At 37.9% G+C, this 12,282-nt stretch overlaps 1 protein-coding gene across 1 annotated transcript; it reads right to left on the reverse strand.

The window, feature by feature from the left end:
• Positions 1-875: 875 nt before the first annotated feature.
• Positions 876-8,835, reverse strand: LOC133135691 (GTPase IMAP family member 7-like). The gene is made up of 2 exons (XM_061252888.1): positions 8,740-8,835; positions 876-3,429 (listed from the first exon to the last, which is right to left on the reverse strand). Exons 1-2 carry the CDS (start codon positions 8,744-8,746, stop codon positions 2,420-2,422), a joined length of 1,017 nt encoding a protein of 338 aa, XP_061108872.1. The 5' UTR covers positions 8,747-8,835; the 3' UTR covers positions 876-2,419.
• Between the last annotated feature and the right edge of the window lie 3,447 nt (positions 8,836-12,282).

The raw sequence follows: 12,282 nt of genomic DNA on the forward strand, positions 1-12,282 counted from the left end.
GACGTCCGGGCCTTTTTGTGTTGCCGAGTTCACCAGTGCGTTCCTTTTTTCTCAGAATGTACCAAACTGTTGATTTGGCCACTCCTGATGTTTCTGCTATCTCTCTGATGGATTTTTTCTTTTTTCAGAGCCTAAGGATGGCCTGTTTCACTTGCATTGAGAGCTCCTTTGACCGCATGTTGTGGATTCACAGCAACAGCTTCCAAATGAAAATGCCACACCTGAAATCAACTCCAGACCTTTTACCTGCTTAATTGATGATGAAATAACAAGGGAATAGCCCACACCTGCTCATGAAACAGCTTTTGAGTCAATTGTCCAATTACTTTAGGTCCCTTGAAATGAGGGGACTGTATGAAAATTGCTGCAATTCCTAAACCCTTCCTCCAATTTTGATGTAAATACCCTCAAATTAAAACTGAAAGTCTACTTCAATTGCATCTCGATTATTTCATTTCAAATCCATTGTGGTAGATTACAGGGCCAAAATTATGAAAATTGTGTCACTGTCCAAATATTTCCGGACCTAACTGTATATATATCACGCATCACAGAAAACAAAAGTGCGAGAATCATTGTAGCTGGACTACCCCACTCCTATTTGAATGAATAAAGGACTGGCTTTCTTTATTTAAAAAAATGTGACACTGTGATCGTTGGCTCTGCTTTCTTTTCATGGTTTGAAAATACATTAAGAAATGTTTGCTTTATTAACATTTGATTAGGAGGAATGATTTATTGTCGCCAGTGACCTGGAAGGTCTCTGAGGTTTAATGGCATTGTAATTAAGACATCTGTAAAGGTGTATTAAAACAGTCATAAACCTCAACTAAACAATGACAAAACTATGCAATACTAGGGAATAACCACATGAATATTGTAATTGCATTTTATTAAATACATCCAGAGTGCATCCTCTATGCATGTCAACCCTGTTACTCTCAAAAAGTTAACATGGTTGACCATTTAATGGATGACCATTTGCTCATTGCCAGCTAACTGATGAAAGTCACAGGGAAACATGGTATGCATTTAAAAGGATATTGTTGACAGATATTGAAAAACAGACAATTGTACAGATTTATACATTAGAATATTGTAACAGGGTTGACGTCTTATGCTCGTCCTCCTCGATCAAGCATTATAAAACATAAAATACTACATTCAAAATGACCACACTGACTTGACCTGAGAGAGATATGATGCAAATTCTTGTAAATTATGTCATTTCAGGAATTTTCCATTATTTTTACAATTCAACAATTAATATCCATTTCATAAAATACCATTTTAGTCCTACTGAATTTGAAAGATCATAGCAAGGGACAGGCTAACTTCCTTACACATACCTTTTTTACAACCCGACAAGAAAAAAACATTGGAAATCTAGTGAGGGAACCCATGCATCTCTTAAATTTTTACTCATTTTAGAACCACAATACTGTAACACTATTGACTGATTTGGATAGGGATGGATTTATTATTTCCAGAAGTGGAGAGGGAGGGGCTTATTAAGACAGTCTCTTTGTGACAAGTAACAAGGGATCATTGCAGATTTCATTGAAATTCAATTTTTCAATGTTTTACTTTTTTCCCTCTCTCTGGGTAATCGTATCACAATAAGATTGCACTCAGTGATCACTTTATTATGTAAACCTGTACACCAAGTTGTTAAGGCAGATACTGTACTTAATCAGGCAATCACATGACAGAAACTCAATGTATAAAAGCATACAGGCATGACTGTATATCATATTTGCATATTGGTGAGCAGGGAAAGCATTTGATGAACAAAGTTCATTTTATCCAGCATTCTGTGTTCATGTTATTCATGTCACTGCATATAGGGATACACACTTTATTTGGAACATTTTTACTTCATTACACCTACTTATTCATGCGATTATCCACTCAGCTAATTGTGTAGCAGTGTAATGCATATCATGTAGATACGGGTCAGGAGTATCTCAGAAACTGTTGATCACCTGGGATTTTCACGCACGCTAGTCTCTAGAGTTTGCAAAGAATGGTGCAAAATATATACGTTTTCAGTTCCGAGCATATTTCTAAATATTATAAACCAATGGCATGTCCTATTGTCAATTCTGTATGCTGCGGTTACTCCATTCAACCTATTATTTGAATGTAAGGTTATATCCCTGAACTTGATTTTGAAGTGAAAATACTTTTTAATAAGCAAAAATACCATAACCATACCATTTCTAGGGCTAAACTTGACATTTTCTGATAGGATCAGGTCTATTATCGATGACTTAAATCTGTTTAATCTGTAAAAAAAGCAAAAATTATTGTGTTATTAAGTGTGTTATATTAGTTAAGGACAAAAGTTGATTGAATCCTGGCCATTGTCTGTTGCAAACCATACTGGACTATTTAAAATGAAAACTTCTGTATGATTTTATTTTGTTGCATCCTCACATAGGGTTATAACAGAGTTCGCTTTAGCTGTTAGTTCTGCAACTGCATCTATGCTTTTAGATGTAGCTTCTTTCACAGTCCCTGCTTTCTCTGCTTCTGTTCCTCCTAGTGCCCCCCCTATTACTGCGCCCGTAAACATACCAATAGGTATACCTACATCAGAATCTAAATTAAAGATTTTTTTTATTTTAAATGCATAAAAACCACCAAGAAACGCACCCCACAGAGCCCCTGTTGTTATGCCTACTGCGTTTTTTAAAAACCTTTCAATTATGGTCATTTTCGCGTTTTCTATCGCTGCTGCCTTTGTTTCTCCCTTTCTGGCTGCCACTTCCTCTTCAACAGCTTTTGCCACAGCTTGGAGTAAATCATTGGTATAGTACTCTCCTGCATTCAGTTTCACCATCCGATCAATCGTGTTCAGCAGCTTTTTGATTTGAACACTGTTGTTATTGTCTTTACCATCATGGCCATCAGTGGGATTATTCCAGTATTTGTTATCGATGACATGAACCCTGTTTCCACACGATTTGATGAGCCTTGTCAGGTTGGCATTTTCACCCACAAACTGCTGGATGGTCTTGCCGTCTTCAAGCTGGTCTCCATGGGTAAACAGGACAACAGCATACTTCAGAGCCTCCTCTCCAAACATTTTCAGAAGCTCTTCCACTGCTTTCTCCTCCTGCTCTGAATGCCTCCCCACAGGCAGGACTATAAGAAAGGCGTGAGGTCCAGGGGAACACTCTACCATACACTTTATTACTTCAGCTTTCAGCTTTTCATCTGAGCTGCTAGTACAATACAACCCTGGTGTGTCAACAACAGTGATTTTCCTCCCATCAACAGTCATTGTTTCAGCCTCACAGATAAATGTATTAGAGTTGGCAGAGCAAGAGGTCTTGAACAGCTTCTCACCCAGAATGGTGTTGGCTGTACTGCTCTTCCCAGCTCCTGTCTTACCCAACAGGACAATCCTTAGATCAAATAATCCTAGGAAAAAGATAATGCTTTTAAAAAATAAGATACATAAAAATATATTTATAAAATATACAGAACAGCATACATCAGGAGCATTGAAGAACATGTATTTACAGTGGGCTCCAGAATTATTGGCACCCTTAGCAGTAATGAAAAAGAAGGCTGCATATAATAAACAATATGGATAATGACCTATGTTTTATGTTCAAACAGATGGGAAAATGATATACATTTATGTCAATATGTTCACTCTCATGTTTCAATGTTTGGGACCCCTAACAATTATTGTAAATAAAATCAAACAAAGTGAAATTGGCAATACAATTTTACTTAATTTACTTATCTCAGTTAAAAGAAAAGGAACTGTACTGTGTCATCTTCCTGTTTCACTGGAGTATAAAAATGAGGTACCAAGCATGCAAAATCCCTTTGTCAACCATGAGAATGGGAAAATCCAAAGAAGTGTCAATTCAGAAGACACAGATGGTAATTGGCCATCACAAGTCTGGTAATGGGTACAACAAAATACATAAACGGTTAACCCCTTCAGTTTGACTGGCCCAGGGCCGGGCTGGTGAGGGTATTTTTGAATTCACTCCTTTTTTTCTGGGTAACACGATAATAATAATAATAATAATAATGGATTTAATTTATAATGCACTTTCCATTCGAGAATCTCAAAGTGCTACAGGAGTCAAAAACATCAGAGAATACAAATAAAAATAAAAATAACTAAAAACAGCAAAATAAAACAGCAGTTTACCGTTTGAAAGCAGTAAAACTCATGGTTCTATCTGTATAACCTATTTTAAATCACCATTGCTTTAGCGACAACAGTTCCTTGTTTTGTAACGTGAATTGTAAAGCAAGTGTGGGGGGGAACTCACCTTCTCCACATATTACAAGACATAAGGTAATACCAGTGTCCCTTTTCCCTAAGTGACCAGCGGACCATAGTTCTCATTCTAAAAATTTGCTTACTCTGAGAAACATTAATAGAATGTCCACTGTTTACTTAGAATTTCTCTGGAGCACAAAAGTACATGTACATAGAAATGCTATTCTCTACGTTTTGTATAGGCTCTCTCGAACACGATGAGTACAACTGTCTCTGACCAGCATTTGTAACGTAGTTGCAGAGAAAATATTTTATCCCATCCATGTGTAAGAAAATATAGTATAACTTCAGCTGATCTCAAGTTGAGTCTGAGTGAATATTTCTGAGGAAGACAGTGGAAACACTGTTTACAACGCAATAGAGGGCATTTTCAGTGACGTGACCCCATTTTATATTGTTGAGCATCTAAATACATTCTGAATATTTTAAAATTATTCAGTATGCTTATAAATAAGGAGCCAGCCTGCTTTTGAATAATAATTGGGCGACATGGCTGACGCAGTAATACCAGTCGTCTGGCAGTCAGAGGGTTGCCGGTTCCCGGGCTGGGTCGAAGTGTCCCTGAGCAAGACACCTAACCCCCAAATGCTCCTGACGAGCTGGTCGGCGCCTTGCATGGCAGCCAATCGCCGTTGGTGTGTGAGTGTGTGTATGAAGCATCAATTGTACAGCACTTTGGATAAAGGTGCTATATAAATGCCAACCATTTACCATTTAATTGCATGTGAAATTATGGAATGTGTTTGACTTGTTGATGGGGGATAGGTATTTGACAAAAACTTCAATCAATGGACCTCAATGAATATATCAGTAATCCAAGATGATATTCTTGCCATTATTGTGCTTATTTTATGATCTTCTTGACCTGTTGCTGTCTGAGGACAGCTGCAAGGAGAGGGAGTTTGGGACAGAGAAGTGGGGGAGGGTGACAAACCTCATTGAAATTATGACCGGAAGAGAGAGCTATGGTCAGATGAGGACCCATATTTAATGTTTTGGCCATACACACCATACGATATGTTTGGCAGCAAAAGGGAATGCAAATCATACCTGTTGTCAAATATGGCAGTGGTTCATTGATGTTTTGGTGATGTTTTGCCTGTGGTCATGGTCAGTGGTCCATTTAAGATCAACGGCACAATGAATTCAACAAAGTACCAGGAAATATTGGCAAATAAATCTGGTTGCCTCTGCTCAGAAGCTGAGACTTGATCATAGATAGATTTTCCAACAGGACAATGATTCCAAACATTCATGAAAATCCACACAGAAATGGTGACCATGTTTTGCAATGGCCATCTCAGTATCCAGACTTAAATCCCATGAAAAACATATAAAGGCTTGGATGCTTTCTAACTTTCTGCTCTTGAACTCAGAAGAGACTGAATTCTTGATTTTAGGCCCCAAAAATCGAATGGAGAAATGATGTACTCTTACACAAAATTTTGATGGTTGTTTTGTTTTGTTGAACCAAATATTGCAGTGAAAGACCTGTTACTATTGACCCAAACCTAACTTTTGACACATTAAAAAAACATATTGTGAGTGGCTTTCATTCAGTTATCAAGCTACTTCCTATCAGTATGGGATGCAGAGAAACTGATCCATGCGTGTGTTTCATCTAGGTTTGTTTCCGGTAATGGCCTGCTATCTGGCTGCCCTAATACCTCACGAAAGAACCTCCAGCTCATGCAGAATGCAGCTGCTCACATCTTTACTAGGACAAAAAAGTATGAAAATATTACTCTAGCACTAGCTTTGCTACCCATGAAGTATATAGGAAATTGTAAATGTGTACTATGCAGGATTTCTTGCTCTTGTGTTTGTATACAAAAATGTCTACGCCCCCATTCTCAACCTCACTCTCCGTTGCAGACTGCCGTGTATCTGTGAGGGAGCAGGGGTGGGAGACCAAGAGCGACAGGGAAGTGATCACAAAGTTACCAATGATAGGTTGGATAACCACTGAAATAAGCGAGGACCCCTCACGAATGTGGGGCCACTAGGAGAGGAATAGAAAATAGAAAACGGGAAAGAGACTCCCTGGCGAACTTCCCACTGAAACAAAACCGTGAAAAAGTGCAACCTAGCACAAAATCCAAGAAGAAGTGGGCGAGTTTTGCATGAGAAAATAACTAAAAAAAGGAACCAAACTCCCTGGTGATTCGCCAACCGAAAATCTGACCTGAACTATAACGGTCAGGAAAAACAAAACGAGATTTCTGACAGGCAGTCTCGAAAAGGGCTAAACCTTAGTGGCGAACTCTGCCACTCACAACAATAGGGAAGGTCCACAGGAAACAAAAACCCAAAAGAAACAATATTGGTCCCTATACTTCTAGCTAATTTCTAAACTGAATGCTTTTCAAGACTAAAAGCAATTCAGTCCGACAACTCTCTATCTATCTACCTCTATGACAGTATCGTGATAGCAATGAGCTAAGAAATTGCGGTCTAATATGACTCTTCAAATTTGATGCGTCCTGAATACAGTTTGATTCAGTTTTTTTCAATAGATTTTTAAATAGTGCCATGTATTGAATACAATTTCCATTTTGGAGGATTTTGTAATCGCATAATTCCAAATACCTACAGCAGAGATGTGGACTCGAGTCGCGCTTAAGTCGCACACTGTGCGCTTTTCAGTTGCAACCATAGCAACACTCGACACTGTATTTCTTGCAGCATAGCTAACGTTACAGTTCTGCATATTGTGACCTTTGGTTTTGAAAGAATTCAGGCTCATTGAGCAAAACAAAACGATTGCAACTTGCATCCGGAAAGGTCAGTCAGTTTACTAGCACAGGAGCGGATTCTCACAGCGGATGCTTTTCCCAGTTGTCTCACGTTAGTTAGCTAAACTGTTGTGTTGGCCAAATTACGCATTTCAGAGTTAGTATAATGTTTGTGTCACCATTTAATCAGCATCGCGGAAGCGCAAAATATATTATATTATTTTATTGACTGTCAAGTTGTAGCGACGTTGGCTGGCATTTCAAATGTTATTTAAATTTCATTTCGAAAAGCTAACTAGAGAAGCACTAGCGTAATGTACAATAACGTTAGAACAAACTTCTTCTTGATCACATAGATCACAGACGCACCTGCGTTTGCATGACCAAAGGGTTGCACTATTTTATAAACCTTTGAGTGTAAACTTGAAGCTCGATATGCAAGCAGGACAGCGAGTCATTGAATATCCTGTTTGGTGACGTTATGTATAGTAGTTGCGTGGACATTGACTGTTTTCCAGTGTTATACAAATATGGACTATATTTACTTTAGGTTGTTTGTAATAGACGTCGACATTAAAAGATGGAGAACCCGAACCCAGACCTGAGGTTTTGGCAACGCTTTTCCCCAGCCATCTTCAGAATGGCTTTTCCAAAATGTGGTAGTTCATTGATATATGAATACATGAATTAAATAACCCAGTTTTTTTGTGTGTGCCCCTGATAATACTGCTTCAATTGTCACACACGTGATGTCATATACAATCATCTACACTTTTGGTTTCTATATCTTCGCAGAGCAGAACAATCGTGATTAATTTCTGTAGTCTTACTGTTGTTTAGGCTGCACCATTCTGGAGACTAGCTGAGAGACTTCATACTTGATAGGACTCGTCCCTCAGAGACTTGAGACTTAATTCGGACATTTGATGACTTGTCTGACCTACAGTAAAAATGTCGATAGTCAAATGTCACGTATACCTGGGTAATATCATGGTGTTTTCCTTTACTTTTTTTTTGCTATCCCACTCTAAATACCCACAGTAAAAACCCACCGAATCGATAGATGCTTAGGTTGTCTTCATGAATATAGAGGAATGTTGAAAACAGTTTGAGTCGACTTTTGATTTTTTTTTTTTTTTTAATCACCGCAAAGCGCGATGTAGATGCGCACTTAAATTGCGTACAGTTCGACCAACGTTTTTCGAAGTGGGAACGGCATGACCGCAGTGATAAGTGTTGCCTAGTTCAAAAAAGTGCGCACTGATTAATTCATTAATAAAGTTATTAATCTGTTAGGAAAGTCGTTTTGTAGCATGCTGTCCTCAGATAAACTGTAGTCTATTTGCTGTTGCTGCATCATTTAAGTTACATGACAGAGGAACTTCTCGCTGTGTCTCGTAAAACTATTTTTGTTTCATTTGCCGCCATGTTATTCTCACCACTGTGAAGACCAAGTGTATGAATCAAACAATGTGTAGGCTACCAAATCCCGCCCTTATTGATTCATTTTCATTGATTCATTTCTTATTTCAATATGGGGCGATATATATGTGTTATTTACACACTATTAAGATGAATTGATCACAAAAGTGTAACTCGCGGAAATGTACATTTCAGAACTGTCTAGAACTCAAGTTTTCAACTTAAATGAAATACAAAGGTTGGTAAAATTGCTGCCACATTACTTACCTTCCATTATGCTTTCCTATTGTCTTGAAGGACTTGAGAAGGATACTAGCATGCTACGACTAGTCAAGATTAGTCATACACATCCCCCATATCAGGTTCATGAGTTTATGGTAAATCACGTGTTTAGCAGAAACACTACCTACCAATGCAAAGAAGAGGAAGTGAAAACTTTTTCAGTTAACTGAAAGAAAGAAATGGTATAGTTTCGTATCAGGTAATTTGGGACATCAGGTACACATATTATTAGTTAGTATTTTGAGTTATACTAACTAATTACTGTAATTCAAAATTTACACCTCAAAGACCTTTCATATAAACTAAGTGATCATGATCACATAGCATTTATAATATCACCTCATTGAAGCTGGCGTGGCAATCGTCACCCAGGAAGTAGGCAGGGGACAGGGTACAATACATACAGGGAAATCACATTTGGACCATTATTTGTTAAGATGATAAAAATGTCATACAAGATGTCTTATTATGATGTATATCAAAGCATGACACATTAATGCATGAAAATAAAGAAACACGTTTTGAATATAATGTTTAAATTCTATAATTTTGAGACTGTCCCAACTTTGCACAAAGAAAAAGAATATAACATGACAGTGCTTGTAAATAAATGTTACTCTAATCTTGTGTGGAACATGCTTTTTTACCAGAGCCATGGTACTGGTGGAACTTAAGGAGTTTTGGTACAATCACTACCTAAAATTCCAACTTACCCTAAAATGTTACTAGCCCTGATTTTTACATATTAACACTTTTAATTGCGGGGGGGGGGGGGGGCGAGAGAGAGGGGGGGGGGGGGGGGGCGAGAGAGAGAGAGAGCGTGTGTGTGTTTTCTTTATAAAATTAGCCCATTGCAAGGAATGGGATAATTTAAGAGTTTGTATTTTGGGAGCTGAAAAGCTTGTCCACTCCCCCTTGTTCGCTCCTTTGTTCCACATACTTCTGCTGGAGTGGAGGAGTGGTAGTGGGGGAGAGGAGTAAAGGAGGGTAGAGCGAAAAATAATAGGATGCACCCTTACTCCTCGACAGGCTGCACAAGTTACCTTCGATCCACTGCGCAGGTTATGCTCGAACCACTGCGCCAGTGGACACTAAACTGACTGCTTGCGACTTAATCCTCTACAGGCTGCACCAGTTACCCTCGATCCATTGCGCACGTTCTCTTTGACAGCCTCTGCGCTGTTCTCAACAAACTTTTGTCTGAATCGACGCCTCATAGTTATTTGCATGACCCAAATATTTGAACTTGATTTTAGGCTACCTATTTTAGGCCAGCCCTCCAGACAAAAAATAATTACAACCCATCGTGTTATTTTTCAGTCTCTTTGATATTGAACACAGTCAGATGATGGTAAATGGTCCGCAGACATATAGTGCCTTTTTCAAAAGCACTGTACAATTGTTGCTTCTCATTTACCAATTTACACCTACATTCACACACCAACGGCGATTGGCTGCCATGAAAGGCATCAGCCAGCTCGTCAGGAGCAATTAGGGGTTAGGTGTTTTGTTTAGGTGTCTTGGCGAGGAAGATATGCTCGGAGATCAAATCTGGTAAATGGTACTTATATAAGAGGTACATTGGTCCCTGTGTTCACTTTGTAGTGTAATTTTAAGATGTGCATGTGCAATGATATTTTTTATACTAATTATCCTAGGGCAATTTATTTTCAGAGGATCATGTATATAGGGGAAAAAGCTACATTTAAAACAGAAAGTGTCCTAGCACATCCAAGTCCATAACATAACATTGTTCTTTTTATCCAGGTAAGGGGTAAAATACCATTTGATTTGACCTTTCCACATTTGTAAATCAAATTAATGGCAGTAACAGGGTTGACTCTGTGGTTTAGTATTAACATCTAAGTTACATAATTTGTTCTATATTTGATGAAGATGGTTAGTTGGCGGGGGGGTTGTAGAACAGGCTCAGCTACATGAACAAACCATGAAACTCATTTCATTGTGTTATATGTGAGTGAACTGCAATGAAAGACCCAAACAATAGAAAAACATGAGTGAAATTATTGTATTTTAAACAGCCAACACCATATAAAAATACAATTTCAAGGTATTGGCGTGTGGAATAAAACAGAAAATCATAGAAAACAAAGGTTTTTGGATATTGACTTTTTGGATTCTGTTTTTGTCTGCTTAGCCTGCCTGTTATTGAGCCTTTGCCTGTGACCAAGATCTCACTTAAGCAAACATGAAATTTTGAACATATTACAAGTCACTTTGACTGGAATGATTGTTGGTGGCAGACAGGGTGGTTTGAGTATCTCAGAAACTGCTGATCTGGAATTTTCACACATATTAGTCTCTAGAGTTTGCAAAGAATGGTACAAAAACAAACATCCAGTGAGCAGCAGTTCTGCAGAGAGAAACCCCTTGTTAATAAGAGAGGTCAGAGGAGAAAGGCCAGACTGGTCGAAGCTGATAGGAAGGTGACAGTAATGTAAATAACCACACATTACAAGAGTGGTATGCAGAAACGCATCTCTGAACACACAATGCATCATAACTAAGTGGATAGGCTAGAGTAGCAAAAGTCTAAAAAATAAGTTTAATAAATACCTAATAAAGTGCTCACTGAGTGTATACAAACCAAAATACCCTATACAGTAATACTCAGTCTTGTACATGATTTTTCTTCCAAAAAGGTAAATAGAGATGTTTGGAGATCCGGATTAGAAAAATGTTGTTGTACACAATAATACATGTATTACTGTGTTTCTCAACATGTCAACAGATCGTTTAATTAAATAGTTCTATACATGTGTCAAACAGAAATTTGAAATTCTCATTGGGTTTTTATTTAGCAGATGCTTTTACCCAAAGCAACAAGCAAAATGACATCATATTATCATAAATCTTGTATCAGAAGAGGTGTTGCCGAGGGCACCTCTCCACAGAACAGCTGTGTTATGTCTCCACAGAACATGACGTCAAATGACATTGGCCGCGTTTCCCGAACGCGTTAAGAACGTTCTTAAGCTAAGAAAGTTCTTAAGGACCTTCAATTAATAAGGTCCTTAAGAACTTTCTTAGCTTAAGAACGTTCTTAACGCGTTCGGGAAACGCGGCCATTATGACTACGTACAAATCCATTGCAAAAAAGTAAAAGCATTTCACAACATCACAATACACAGACAGATCATTTTCATTATCACTTCAATTTTGTCTGTTTTAATCTTGAGACCGATATCACCGTTATAGGCAGTTTGTCACCTCTTTTGGTAGATTATAATCATTAAAAAAATAATTAGTAGTCAAGTATAATGTTCATTTATTTTTTTAATATATATTTTTATAATTTAAAATAATTTTTTAGTCACCAAATATTTCTCATGTAATGGGGCCCACCAAATAAATTATATCCAGGCCTAAGCTGGACATTTCTGATTGGGACAGGTCTGTTATATATGAGTTAAACCTGTTTAATCTGTAAAGAAATGTCTAAATTGTGCTCCGTTTTGCATTTTCTCTCACTGTTGTCTCTGTTTCTTCCTTTCTGGCTGCCTCTTC

The sequence above is a fragment of the Conger conger genome, chromosome 8, assembly GCF_963514075.1.
Source record: "Conger conger chromosome 8, fConCon1.1, whole genome shotgun sequence".
In the NCBI taxonomy this organism is placed as follows: Eukaryota; Metazoa; Chordata; class Actinopteri; order Anguilliformes; family Congridae; genus Conger; species Conger conger.